General features: G+C 42.7%; 2 protein-coding genes across 2 annotated transcripts; both read right to left on the bottom strand.

Moving 5' to 3' along the window:
* Window positions 1-369: 369 nt before the first annotated feature.
* Window positions 370-5,700, bottom strand: ddx10 (DEAD (Asp-Glu-Ala-Asp) box polypeptide 10). Its single transcript, XM_033965426.2, has 4 exons — window positions 5,102-5,700; window positions 4,318-4,832; window positions 3,101-3,434; window positions 370-2,262 (listed from the first exon to the last, which is right to left on the bottom strand). Exons 1-4 carry the CDS (start codon window positions 5,693-5,695, stop codon window positions 1,096-1,098), a joined length of 2,610 nt encoding a protein of 869 aa, XP_033821317.2. The 5' UTR covers window positions 5,696-5,700; the 3' UTR covers window positions 370-1,095.
* Window positions 5,701-5,975: 275 nt separating this feature from the next.
* On the bottom strand, window positions 5,976-9,244 carry med8 (mediator complex subunit 8). The gene is made up of 7 exons (XM_033964988.2): window positions 9,131-9,244; window positions 8,924-9,045; window positions 8,178-8,322; window positions 7,570-7,710; window positions 6,894-6,981; window positions 6,321-6,557; window positions 5,976-6,212 (listed from the first exon to the last, which is right to left on the bottom strand). The coding sequence occupies exons 1-7, from the start codon at window positions 9,134-9,136 to the stop codon at window positions 6,142-6,144; spliced, it is 810 nt and encodes a 269-aa protein (XP_033820879.1). The 5' UTR covers window positions 9,137-9,244; the 3' UTR covers window positions 5,976-6,141.
* Window positions 9,245-14,851: the final 5,607 nt, after the last annotated feature.

Raw genomic sequence — 14,851 nt, 5'->3', positions numbered from 1 at the left:
ATTAATAAAACCTATATTATTTTGTTAAACTGATGTTTTAAATGTCAGAAAATGCCTTCCATGCACATAAAATATTCCCTGTGTTTTGGATGAAATTTCCCATTTTGATGAAATAGGTAGGTTATTCTGTTTCACCTATATAGTTTATGAACTCACCACTGCACTACTTGCTGTATTTTAAAATTTTTCTTTTATACTTTTTTCCCCAGAAATTGCAACTCTACTCATGTAAAACCATGAGTAATATTTGGCACAGGCTCCGCTCTACCCCACCAAACCAAGTCATGATTTGAAAAACAGGACAATCTGTCACAGGCACCTTAAGAAGCTAAGAAAAAGTTAAATTAAAGAAACAAACGACAAAATGCTGTACATAAATGAGTTTTATTACATAGGCTATTACTGCCCAGTCTGTTTGGGATTACACTCTTTTTATTTAAACAGAGCATGAACTATAACAGGTTAACACAACAATAGACGAAGCAAATCACAACACATCTTGGAATTAATTAAGTTAGTAGAGCAAAAAATAGCTATACTTTTCTTTACAAATCTGCTCTGTCCCTAGGCCTGTCACGATAACACATTTTGAAGTACAATATATTGCTGAATAAAATATAGATAAGAAACGATAATATTCAAACTAACCAAAAAACTATTCTAAATGTACAAACAGGTGCAATAGATAAATAGCACAAAATCTATAGATCTATAATGAGTGAAAGAACTTATTTATTCAACCCTCTACAGCTAAAATCTTATCAAAGTGCAGAAATAAATGACAAAATATTGCCTGAAATGCAAAGAAAGTGTGCACACGATAAATATTGAGCCCCAAAAAATATTATTACGGCTAACATATTGAGTGATAATGTAATTATTGTGACAGGCCTATCTGTCCCACACCTCACTGTGAATGTTATTCTTTGATTGACAGGCTTGATTTAACCAGACCATGACTTTGTGTGTGTGTGTGTGTGGGGGGGGGGGGGGGGGGGGGATTAAGTACTAAAACAAAATCAGGATATAACAAACTTTTGATTTTATATCATATTAATATACTCAAAAATAAATTCATTTATTTTACAAATACATCTATCTTCTCCCAGACAACAACTGCAAGACCAACTCCTCATCCTCAGCCAGTGAAAGCCCAGTGTCCAGAACTGTGTCCTCCTCTTCGGCTTGTTGCTTCACTTTAAGCCTCTTTGTTGACACGGACTTCTCCTCTTCCTCACTTTCACTTTCACTATTTAGATGCCTTTTTTCTGCTTTAGTCATGTCCTCTTCCTCCTCATCCTCCCCTTCTCCACTTTCAGAATTATCCAACTTATCTGGATCTGGTAGTGTACTAGGATCAAACTCATTGTCGCTCTCATTAGCCAAATACGCTACCACCTCATCCTCTTCCTCATCTTCTAGCTCGCTTTTCTTGCTAGCTTTTCCCCTAGCTGCTTTAGCTTTTAGCCTTCTTTCCCTATGCTTCTCCTTCACCTTCCTCCTGTACTCTTCTTTGTCAAACTCCTGATCTTCCATTTTCAGTCTCTCTTTGGCCTTTTCCACGTTAATTCCAGATGCGTCATCGTCGTCGTCATCATTTCCTGCCACAGCTCTCAGTACTGGAGGCCATAACTGCACAGCCTCTCCTTCCTCGCTGAACGTAACTTTAGTATTAACCTGAAAATTTCTCTTGAGTACCTTTTTGGCCTCTTTATACTTGGTTTCTTTGCTTTGTTTCTTCTTTTCTTTCACTTCCTTATGGTATTCTTCCTCTTGCCTTTCTTTTAAATTAAAAACATCTTTGCATTTTAATGTTAGCAAGTCCAAGTCTCTCAAATCATCATCACCGTCAACTTCCCCTAAAGCAATTTTGTTATTAGCCAAGTCTGCGTCGCTTTCTTCATTGTCTGTGGAACTTTCGGACTCAGATTTGGCATTTTCTTCAACATCTCCTTTGAGTTGCTGCTTAAACCTCCTCAGTTCCTCATCCTCTTCCTCATCCGATCGCTGGACTTGGGTTTCTTTGCTTTGTCCCAGAGTTTTGTTGAGGAACCGGACCCTTGGAGCCACAGCGAGGCCGAGGGACAGGGCATACTCATGGAGCTGGAGTTTACTGACATCAAACACTTGCTTATTTTTCATGAGGTAGACGGAGCGCAAGTACGACACAAAGCACCTCTGAGCGCGCTCCTTCATCTCCTTCTCCTGGGCCAAGAAGGACTCCAGCTTCTGCTCCACGCTCTGGAGCTTTTCTGGGTTCACCTAAAGATGGAAAAATATGTAATAAACTACAGACTTGGCTATAGATTGCAACTTGGCTGAAAATGGCTAGAAGTTTAGTATCATTACATTATCTTGAAACTCTTCTGTTATATAAGCAGCATAGAAACACTTTTCTGTCATATTAGATATAGACTTATGCAAACTGTGTTTATTTTCCATGTGAAATACAGATTATGTATTTTTACTTCCTGCAGTATCAATTCACTCTCAGAACTTTTTTTTAAAGAATTTACCTTGTGACCTAACCTTGTTAACCAATTTGGATTCTTGCAATATTTGTGAGTTCACAAAGTCACAAGAATCCATCTTGACATCTCCCACTAAGCAGTTCAAATTCATCCAGCAGCCTTCAGACCATTCACAGAGCAGCACTGAGGTTTGTGTGGAAGCCTAAGGCAATGTGCCCAAGTGAACCAAAACAAACATGGTGATGCGGACAGACACACTTAAGCCTATTTTGGCAAAAATATAGACTATTTTGTTTGTAAAAATGTGCAGAAGCTAAGCACTTGCATTTGTGGACAAGGAAAATGTCTCTGTTTTTCTCTCAACTGGATATAACAAAAGTCAGTCAATCAGATTCAGCATCGTTCCAGATTGATATATGTGCAGGACTTAATTCAGAGATACACATATCAATCTGCCATGTGTCAGGCTAGCTACTTTTTGAAACATTTGTGACCATGGAAACGTCTGACACTGTTACCAATATAAAAATGAACATGAGAGTTGAATTTGCCTTCTTTCACAAATAGTCAAGAATATAAGTGTGAAAATACACTTAGTATCTTGTGTCACCAGAATCAGGTTTACTCACCTGGATCTTGTTGATGGGAACCTTCTTGTCCTGCAGCAGCTGGACCATGCTCTTTTCCTCTGAGGGCAGAAGCAGGAGCAGAGCCTCTCCTCCGTCCTTGTATCTGGCAGTTCGTCCCACCCTGTGTATGTAAGTGTCTGCATCTTCTGGACAGTTAAACTGAAGGACCCAGTTCACAGCAGGGAAATCCAGACCTCGAGCCGCAATGTCAGTGGCAAACAGCACTGCATGTTGTTTTTTCACAAAGTCGTTATACACCTCCACCCGTTTCATCTGCTGCTGTTTGCCATGAAGAGCCAGGACAGGAATACCAGGTCTGAGGCGACAAAACGCTCTGAAACAAGACAGCATTATGGTTAGTAAATTAGGGTAATTTAAAAATGTATTTTATGCATATATATTAAATGTCCCGTAGTGTAACTTAAATTAATGTTTGCATCTTGGAAAGAACACAAAGATACTATGTACAACTATAACGGAATGACTAGAGTAAAAAAATGTATATCATGGCATTTTGGATAATCCAAATATCAGATAGTAATTCTTCAATCTACCAGAATTGTGCCTGTAAATGTCTTGATTGAAGTTAAAGTATTACACAAATTACCCACATAAGTACACACGTCACTTTGTACGTGTTGTCTCTATACTAAAATGTTAAACTCAATGTCAAAATAAATAACTCAGTACTAATTTTTTCTTTTTATTTGTAGTTTCTTTAATCACGTGGTATGTAAAACAAAGCAAGAATAAAGTATTTAAAAAATGTCCAATTTAGTTCCATTTATGTCATTTTTTCAGTATTGATACTTGTGTAGGGCTGTAGTCTACTAAAAACTAAAAAATATTTTAGTCGACTAAAAAAATGTCCTGTCAATCGATTAGTAGACTAAAAAGAGGGTGTGGCAAAAAATCCAGATTAATCATGATTCACTTCCAACTCACTCACTACATCCTTAAAATCGGTATTAATATTTTGTTCGACTATGACAGCATCGACCAATTAATTGACTTAACATCAAAAGAACTACAGCCCCACAAATGTGTAGTCTTAGTGTATGTGTAGTAGTAATCTAGTTTTGATATAGATTAGTTACCTGATTAGTTATGTCATCTATTTGCAGCTTTTTTAAAGTTTTCTTATTATAAACTCAATATTCAATTTGGCCTATCTTGAAAATAACCATCTCTATTATTTGGTGCATCTATTGCCTTACCTGAAGAAATACTGCACTTCTTTACAGCAGGCAAAGAACACAATGATTTTTTTCTTGAGGTGACTCCTTATGAACGAGAAGAGCATGTTGACTTTTTGATGCAGCTCACACACCACGTAGCTCTGCTCCAGTGTGGCCGGTGTGCTAAACTTGGCCTTCTCATGTACCCAAACGTACTCGGGATCTTTGAGGCTGAGGCGGGCCAAATCTTTCACTGATTTGGTTTGAGTGGCTGAGAATAGTAGAGTCTGTCTAGTTTTGGGGAGGTTTTCCACAATGGCGTTGAGTGTGTCAGCAAACCCCATGTCTAGAATACGGTCAGCTTCATCTAGGACTAGCATGTGCAGGTCTGAGGCATGAAAAGTGGCTGTTTCGTCCATGTGCTGCAGTAGTCGCCCTGGGGTGCAGATCACAATGTTGGTTTGATGAATACGCTCAGATTCACTTTTCAGGTCCTTCCCTCCAATGATGAGCCCAGCAGAGAACTCGTGATTTTTGCCGACTTTACGCAACACCTGGATGGAAAAAAGGCATGTAGGTCAAATAATATAAACAGCTTAAAAAGGTGTAGTATGTTACTTTTTAAAATGGAATGTTCACCAATTACTAGTCTCTATGAAGATGTTACTGCTTTGCCAAACAATAAAATTATCTATCACCAGACGTCAGACCAAGTTACAGGCCAGATCTGTGGAGCACCGACACTGCCCACAATAAGGACTTTTCCAAGCCATTTTTGAGCAATAAAAGCATGTATTCTAAAAGGAACAATTTGCTGCATTACCTCAAACGTCTGGTAGGCAAGCTCTCTGGTGGGGGATATGATCAGAGCGCCTAGTCCGTCCATGGAGGTCCACTGCTGGCGGAACAGACACTCCAGCACCGGAATGAGGAAGGCGAGGGTCTTCCCTGAGCCTGTTTTGGCCGCCCCGAGCACGTCTCTACCCCGGAGAGCGAAGCCTATGGTCTGTCGCTGGATCTCCGTGGGCTGTCGGTACTGCGCCTCCTGAAGTCCCAACAGTGTCTTCTTTGACAGGGGAAAGTCGGAAAATTTAACCGCGTCTTTAATGTTTATCTCCTCGTATCTGCTCATGAGTCTCTCAATATATTCCTTTTCAACCTGCCATTCGGGTTTCTTTTTCTTCGCCCGTTCAATCTTCACTCGGGTTTTAGTTTTGTTGTATTTTTTCTTCCATTTCTCAAAGTTTTTCACCGGATCAGTACCGTCTTTCATTTTTGCAAGTTTGGGTTTCTTCCCGAGCGAATTTGAGCCTTTCTTCTCCATTATTTGCTCAGAAAAACGACAATTTTGGAAGTGAACTGCGTGTGTACAAACCACACATGGGAGAATGTAGAGGTCGCTTAGAAATGACGTCATCAACCAGTGACAGTGTGCAGTCTGCTGGTTGGCTATTTCTATCGGTTGGTTACGTTATCGTTTAACTTCATTCATCCATGATTTCACAAAAAAATACACATTACAATACATGCGTGGATATACACCCATTAATGAATTAAGAGATTTTGATGTTTGTGTAGTTATAATATGACATGGATTTCCTATTACCATTTCGTGGGTCTGAGCATAAATTGATAAAGACTGACAATGAGATATGGAAATCTTAAAAAGTGTCCCTTTAGACGCTGATAAAAAAGCTGCTTTGCACAAAAACATCTTTTATTACTGTCAGAAGAAAATAGAATGAGTACAATTATGATTTATCTTTAATGTTTCATGACGTTTTTTACCAAACATATCAGTGATACAGCAACAATATTCACTGTAAGTACATTATATAAATATGAGTTGAAATATTAATTGGCTCATCGGTTGTAGGGATGCATTGAGCCTGATGCTGATTTGATGTTTGTCTTGATACTGCTGGGCATTTTTCCTGTAAAAAAAATAAATAGAAAAGACATAAGTTACTTTTTTCTTCATCCAGCATTCCCTAAAAAGCTGCACAAGTTAGTCTAGTCATACTGAATCCCTTTCCTCTCACCTGGCTGTCCCTGTTGTTGAGATACAGGACCTCCCATAGAGGGCTGTTGTCCAGAACCCCCTCCGATAGTGACCTGCTGCAGAGTGGGGCCCCCGCTCATCAAGGGCCCCTGTCCTGGAAGCCCAGGCGCCACTGGTCCCGGGGGTCTGCACTTAGACAGACCTTTACCAAAGGCCACTGCTCCAACCAGGGCATTTGTGTCTGCGGGGTTGAATGATGGTTTGTTCTGTCTTAAGGCTTTAAGGGGGAAAAAAAAAACACATGATGTTGGTTTGTGTGCAGTCCTTTTAATGTTCTATGTATGTAACTTGTGATGTAGTTAATTAATCTCAAGTTTTTACTATTGAGTAACGGGCAGATAGTGAAAACATGTACATGCAATAAAAAAAATTTAAATAAAGTTTGCGCCATTTATAAGCAATAATGCTTCACCAAAAAAGCTAAAAAGTCTATTATTTCACATGTTATTGAATGAAATGTGTCAACATTATCCTTTACTTGTTTTGGAGGAGCTGAAAGCTTGAACACCACATTTTAATGCATACACTTAATATGCTCTTTTCAGGAACACACCTGAACTTTCAGCCTCTCGTTCGTCTCTGGGGTTGTTGAGTTTCTCCAAAAGCCCGGAACAAAGCTTATTCAATGTCTGGATCTGCTTCTGTCAGCACAAACCACAACAGGCAGTCAGGTTAACGTACCAGTTTGTTGTCTGTCAGTCTTGTGTGACTGATTGGTGGTGGATATATTTGGTACAGATTGGAGGCTCAGGGCAGTTGTGGTTTCAAAGGAGAAAGGAGATTAAGAAGTGTATCAGATCTATAGCGGTCAACAATTCTTAGGGGATAGAATCCTTTAATGTCTTTGTCATTTTTGTCATGGAATAATTCTACCATTTGTGTATATAGATTGCATTGTTTGATGCGGTTTTATGCTGTTTGTGTATTGTGTATGTCTCAGGGACTGCAAATGGAAACTAGCTCAAAAGCCTATAGTCTGGTAGAAAGCATCTCTTCAATGTTTCTTTGATTAATCCTTCTGTACATGATCGCTAAGCATCTCTTCAATGTTTCTTTGATTAATCCTTCTGTACATGATCGCTGTAAAATAAACTAAATTACTAAATTAAGTTCATAGATGTCCCAAAGAGCACACATTCTGTACATCGTTTTCAGGTTTTATGTTGACTATGGCTGGATAATCTATGGTGGTAATGTTAACTTTTCATAGCAGTCCATTGATAACAGACCTGTGCCACCTCAGGACCTATGCGAGCCGCCTCTGCACTCAGCTGCTTCTCCTGCTCCTCCACTTCAGGGTCAGGCTTTGTACGCAAATAATCTGGGACTATCTCATGGCTGAACACTGGTACTCGCTGCTCTGTTAATTTCTGAAGGAAAAAAAGTACAAAATATGAACAAAGACTCATAGATAGAAGCCCTAAAAAGGCACAGATAGAAGCCCTAAAAAGGCACATGTTTGTGTTTTGAAGACTTTCTGAACACAAGATTTAAAGACATTTCTGTTGTGATTTAGGTTTTACCCAGTGTAATCTTATTTCTTAAGCGTATTTGAGAGAACTGGAAAAAAGTATGCTATAAACTTCCAAATAAGTAATTTCATTTCATAATTTTTCTTATATTAAAACTTAAACAAAACACATTTAAAGGCAAAGTTTACTTAAAAATATATATCCTGGAGTCAATCTGTGTGACTAAAAAGATCCAAATCCTACAATGCAATCAATAAGCCATTTTGTTTTCCAAAGCAATAGCCTACATATGTTCTGTCTGGAAATGAGAGAAAACAAAGCCATTTCATTTTTGATATATTGGTCTAACATTAGATGATACTCACAGCCAAATCATCATCTCGATCTGGAGAAAGCAGCAGAGGGATAATGACCTGACTGCGATAGGATGGGGTCTTTTCATTCTTTAGGAGTTTGTTGATGGTGTTGAGCTGACCAGACAGGAGGGCAAAGTTGTCCAATACTGATGGCCTGTGGAAAGGGAAAAAGTCATATATAAAATAATATAACAGCTTCTTGTATAAATACACCACAAATATATATATACCACAAAATTTAACAAAATTACATTTAGTACTAGATTGTGTCAGTCTAGAGTGGCATTTCCAGAGAAGCAGAAAAGTGACATAGTGCACCTTTCACTGTTCAATTTAAAATCACAATTAAATGTAAGATAGAACGGGTTAAAATCATATTGTGGAATATTTCAGGACAGTATTTCTCAAACTGTTGTACTAGTACCACTGGTGGTACGCAAGTCTTGTTTTTTTTGTCCTGCTTTGGAGAATTTCTTGTTTTGGGTTATACTGAAAATGGCCTGTCCTGGTTTAGCGCTAGATTAGACCTGGAATAGTCCTGTTACACACTTTATTTAGATCTGTTGGTACCGAAAAAAACTAATATTTTCCTTAGTGGTACTTTGTTTGAGAGACACTGAACGACAAGGAAAAGCAGTATTACCATGAAGCCAGTGGCAGACACCCCATCAGAATAGTGTACCTTTAAGCCTAACTATTACCCATCAAGTTGCAAAGTCAGTAAAGAGTTGTTATAGTACTTTATCATCGCTTACCATGTTAATCTGTCGTATTCATTCTCTAACTTATAAATAAAGCTGTGCAAAGCGTTTTTAACGTAGGCTACTCGAGAAATGAGCGACTCCACAGACGCCTCCAGCTGTTTCTCTTCACGCTGCTGCAAACATAAACGGACAGAATTCAGATGAGCGCAAATGTGTGTGAAAAGATCCGTTTTAAAATATAACATCAACCGGGCTTACTTGCATGGTTTCGTTAGCCTCGCGATTGCAGGAAGTAAAATTGTATTGTCGTATCTTGTGTCTTGCACGTCGCCATCTGGTGTGTAGGAGGATGTCTTTGTAAACAGTTCTTCTTCTTCTAGTAGTGTTTTATGGCGGTTGGCACGCAACTGAGAATGGTGCATTACCGCCACTATCCGGTATGGAGTGTGGGCCGGGACGACCCCAATAGTCTTTCTGTACCCTCTTTAACACGACTTGATGATTTTTTAAATTATTATTATTGTTATTATTATTTATTTATGTATATATGTAACCGGTTCATATATATGTATAATTAATGTATAATTACACAAAATGCTGCTTTTGTTTGTCACAGTTTTGTCCATACCTGGTGTTTTGATTTTATGTGCAGCCTTGGTCCTCCAGCCGCTTCTTCTTTGGTTTTCTTTCTTCTTCGTGTGTCCCTCGCCTTGCTCCTGGTATAAATTCGGGGTTTGACTCCCGCCTCTTCCCTTTGCAAACCCGTATTGGGAAGAGGTCAGTCATTCATTGTAATCCCAAGTGTCCTCTTTTAATTGTCTTTATCTTTGTATACATCTGTGGTTATATTTTATTTGTATTTAAGTTAATATTGATCTCCTGTGTCGTTTCGTTGTTTTTGTTTGTTCATGTGAGCAAGTGCGGGAAGATGTTGATATTCTCTATTGTCTTTTGTTGTATAGTGTGGGCTGGACCGATGTGTAGCGGCACGTGTTCATAAAGTTTTATACTTTTTGTTGAACAGGTATGTTGTTGTTGCCCTTTGCAAACCCGTATTGGGAAGAGTGTGGGCTGGACCGATGTGTAGCGGCACGTGTTCATAAAGTTTTATACTTTTTGTTGAACAGATTAAAGGTTCAAAAGTCCCCGCGGTGTCTTGTGGCTCCATAGCACCCTTACAACACAACGCAGAAGTCCACCGGTCACACTTGGTGCCGTTCGACCCGTGACATCGCCATTCAGCGGTCTCCTGGCCTCCGTGCCGCTGTCGGTGTCCCTTGGCTCCTCTGCTCTGCTGCCGCTCCCTCCCCGCAGCTTTGGCGCGCTGCGTGCTGGACCCTGTGACGTCACCTTGCCGCCAAGTGCTTCCCTGAGCGCTGTCTGCCAGGTTTTGGAGTGTATTGACTGTTTCATTCGGGCATAACGCTGTTAAACGTGACTTTGCTTTTGTTTTGAGAACAAAAAAAAAAAGGGGGTTCTTGTTTGTGTTTTGACCAACATGTTTAACTCGAATCCGCCTTGTATTGGGAGGGGCATGGCTTTAAATGCTGATAGTAATACCATGAACTCTGTCATTAATAAGACTATGTTAAGCCCACCCGTTGCCACTTCTACTCCTCTTGCTAATGTACACTCAGACCCCACTCGTGTTGTGACACATGATGCACTTAGTGGTATAATAACTGATCTGGCAAAACAAATAGGGGATAGTATTGCTAACAATCTGAACACCATGCACCAGTATCAGCCCTACCAGACCCAGCTGCCTGCTGTCGGTGTGCCCCCCTCTCACCTGGACCCTTCCCAGCTGAAAGTTGTGGTGCAGTCTGAAGCCAAAGCCCCACCGTTCTTCAGAGGTGACCGGAGTGACACATTTTCCGTGCAGGAATGGGAGGGGATGATGAAGTGCTACCTGTCTAGGGCTAACTGTGAAACGCCTGAAGAAAAATATGAACTGATAATGTCTAGACTGGCAGGAAAAGCTCGTGATGTGGTGAAGGTGTCACTCCGCTGTCGCCCTGACCTGGGTGGGAGCGATTTGATTTCTGCTGTTTTTGACATTCTAAAACGCCACTTTAGTGAACTCACATGCTCCAACATGCCAATGAGTGACTTTTACAGTACTGTGCCAAGGCCAGGTGAGGATGCAATGGACTATTGGATTCGTCTGAATAAATCTATTGATGCTGTGGATGAGTGCCTCAGGAGGCGTGGTAAATCCGTGGAGGACCCCAGCTCTGAGGTTGTGATGATGTTCATAAGTCACTGTCCTGACCCTGCTCTTTCTCTGTCCTTTCAAATGAAGGCCCCTGAGGAGAGCTGTTGAGGTCCAGCGCCGCTTGGACAGTCGTGTGAGACGAGTGGGGGGAGTTGTATCTGCTAATACCCACATAATGGCTGGTGCTTTAGCTGAACCATCTATCGCACCAGACTCTGCAGAGCCTTCTTGCACCTTCTTGTCTAGGCGCCCTGTCACCCAATACTGCCTATGGGTCCCAACAGCCACTGTTTGGAGCTGTAACCCAGCCTCAGCCTTTGACTATTTCCACGCCTCTGCCTACTGTGTCTGCAGCCTCCAGTGTCACCACATCTGAACCTGTCGCCCAGCAAATGGTGGCCATGTTTGACAAGGTGCTTTCTCTGTGCACTGCCTCTGTGGCGAACAACCAGAAGTGGGCAGGTCACAATCGAGCCCCCCAGCGTCCGCAGCGACGGGCTTGTCAAGTTTGTGGTTCCTGTGAGCACACAACACATTCACATTGTAGATTGTACCGGCTGTGTCTGAACTGTTTTGGACCTGGACATATGAAGAATGAATGTACACAAAAGGCCAGGCCTCTGCCCACCACTCCTCCCCCTAATGTTGATTTAAACTAGTCAGCCCGTGCGATGAGAGGGGCAACACGGGCGATGTCACTGATACCCTCACCGATCTGCCTGATGCTCACTCGGTGTATGTCAACTGTTGTAAAAGCTACCCTGAAGACAAGACCATAATTCTGGTTGGGTCTCAAAAGATTGAAGGAGCCAGTGAGCTGTTTTATACTCCTGTGTCTGTCAGCGATAAGATGTCTTTGAGAGGGATGCTGGACTCTGGCAGTATGTCATGTACACTCAGTGAGTTGGCAGAGGCCAAGTTGAGAGATGCCGGTCTGGTCTTAAATCCGCATCCTGTCCCTGAGCGGGTGGTTTTCATCGGTTGTGGTGGTCTCGTTACTCAGCCTCAATGTATCTATGAGTTGGACATTGAGATCTATGGCTTCAAGTTTAGAGTGCCAACATTTCTGGTTCCTGGGCAGAAGGATGAGTTTGTTATTGGCACAAATGTGATCCGTCCCATTGTCCAGAAGATGAAATCCGACGAGAAATATTGGGAAATGATATCCTCTCGTACCTTTGATTCTGACTGTGAGCAGTTCCTCCAGTTGTTGTGTTGCACCTCCCGGTGGTTGGGTTCAGAAATTCCGAACAAGGTTGGTACACTGAGATTACAACAGGCTGTTACGTTGCTGCCGCAGATGGAGTACATTGTCTGGGGCAGGTTGCCGCCCTCTGCTCCTGTGTCACCTGGCAGCACTGTCATTGTAGAGCCCACATCTGCACGTTCCACGCCCAAGAACATCATGGTTGGCCGAGTCGTTACTCCAATGTGGGGAGATCGCTGGGTCCCCATGAAGGTCCTCAATCCCACACAGACTGCTGTCACCCTGCGACGAAATGCCAAGCTGGCTGATGTGTTCCCCTGTATGGCCTTAGAAGACTTTCCTGTCACCCAGGGTCTCTGCAAAGTTGAGGAGGGTCTGTTCACAGCTTCATCTGTCCTTCGAGGTACCCCTCCTGACCCTGTGCAGTTGTTGAAAGACTGTGGCCTCGGTGACATTGACATAGAGGGCTGTCAAGTGTCTGAGTGGAAGAACAAGCTGGCTGACCTGCTGTTGAGCTTCCAGGACGTGTTCTCCAGGAATGGGCTGGATTGTGGAGAAGCGAAGGAATTTGTCCATCGGATTCATCTTACCGATGACCGTCCCTTCAGGCTCCCTTTCCGAAGGGTGCCACCTGCTCACTATCAGAAATTGAGAGAAGTTCTGTCTGAGATGGAGATGAGAGGCATAATCAGTAAGTCCATCAGCGAATATGCCTCTCCTCTGGTGTTGGTGTGGAAGAAGTCTGGAGACCTGCGGATATGTACGGACTTTCGCTGGCTTAATGCTAGGACTGTTAAGGACGCCCACCCACTGCCCCACCAGTCGGACTGCCTTGCTGCCCTTGGAGGGAATACCTTATTCAGCACTATGGATCTGACCTCAGGGTTTTACAACATCCCTCTCCATGTATCTGACAGACGTTACACAGCCTTTACTACACCCCTTGGCCTGTATGAGTACAACCGCTTGCCCCAAGGCCTCTGCAACAGTCCTGCCTCCTTTATGCGAATGATGCTGAGCATATTTGGTGACCTGAACTTCTCCAGTCTCCTATGCTACTTGGATGATTTGTTGGTGTTTGCTCCTTCTGAGGAGGAGTCTTTGAGTCGCCTCAGTGTTGTCTTCTCCCGGTTGAGGTCTAGTAACTTGAAGCTCTCACAGAAAAAGTGTCATTTCCTCAGGAGATCAGTGAAATTCCTTGGACATGTTGTAAGCTCCAGCGGTGTTTCTGTAGACCAGGAGAAGGTGTGCGCCATCTCTAGGTTTAAAAAGGAAGACCTGATGGAACCTGATAGCTGCACTCCGTCCCAGCAAAAGGTCAGATCTTTCCTTGGAATGGTTTTGTTTTATCAACACTTCATCCCAGCATGCTCCCGTATTGCCAAGCCACTGTATGCTTTAACTGCAGGGCAGAAGCGGAGATTTAAGGCCAACCAAGGTAGAGGAAGACCTGGAACGTACAGGCAGTTGACTCCACAGGATTGGACCCCTGAGTGTGAGACAGCCTTTGAACAACTGAAGACAGCGCTTCTGGACTGTGTGGTTTTGGCTCACCCAGATTTTGAGAAACCTTTTATTCTCTCCACTGACGCCTCCACCGATGGTCTTGGAGCCGTCTTTTCTCAGGTACCTGCGGGTGAGAAGAGGGCGAGACCAGTTGCTTTCGCCAGTAAGTCCCTGAGCCACAGCCAGGCTAAATACCCTGCTCACAGACTTGAGTTTCTGGCCCTTAAGTGGGCAGTTTGTGATAAGTTCAGTCATTGGCTCAAAGGTCATCAATTTACAGTCTGGACAGATAATAATCCACTCACGTACATCTTGACCAAGCCGAAGCTGGATGCCTGTGAACAACGCTGGGTCTCCAAACTGGCTCCGTATAACTTTGACATCAAATATGTTCCTGGCAGGTTGAATGTTATAGCGGATGCCCTGAGCAGAAAACCTTTTGTCAGACCTTTGGCTGAGCGCCTCCTTTCTGAGCCTTATGTTGATCTGTTGAAGCAGGCCTGTGAAGTAAAGGAAGAGTCTGTGCAGGGCGCTTTCCATCTGACCTGTCAGCCCCAGTCATTGAACCGCCCACTCTCCACTGCAGTCGAGGTCTCTATGTCAGAGGATGAGGTCTCTGCTGTTTTATCAGCATCTGATGATTGGGAGATTGGATCCAGACACCGTGTCACTTCTCTGGCTGGCCATCTTAATGCAGTTGTTGGTCCGGAACCTAGTCTGTTTTCCGCATTGTCCAAACCTGAGCTCCAGTCTCACCAAGAAAATGATGCTATGGTGTCCAGAGTGGTCTTCTATGTGAGAAGGAAACAAAGGCCTTCTAGGCGTGAGCGTGCCCATGAAAGTCAGCAGACCCTGAGGATTTTGAAGCAGTGGGATAGGCTGACAGTCCTGGATGGGATTCTGTACCGCGTCACTAAAGATCCTCTGACCAAGCACAAACGCATCCAGTTTGTTGTCCCAGAGTCCCTCAAGTCATCTGTGCTCTCTGGCATCCATGACAATGCTGGTCACCAAGGGCAGCCACGCACTCTATCACTGGCTCGTCAGC

Source organism: Periophthalmus magnuspinnatus, chromosome 4 (genome assembly GCF_009829125.3).
Source record: "Periophthalmus magnuspinnatus isolate fPerMag1 chromosome 4, fPerMag1.2.pri, whole genome shotgun sequence".
NCBI classification, from domain to species: Eukaryota; Metazoa; Chordata; class Actinopteri; order Gobiiformes; family Gobiidae; genus Periophthalmus; species Periophthalmus magnuspinnatus.
The sequence above is the reverse complement of the archived record's forward strand: the minus strand, read 5'-3'. Positions and strand labels throughout refer to the sequence as shown.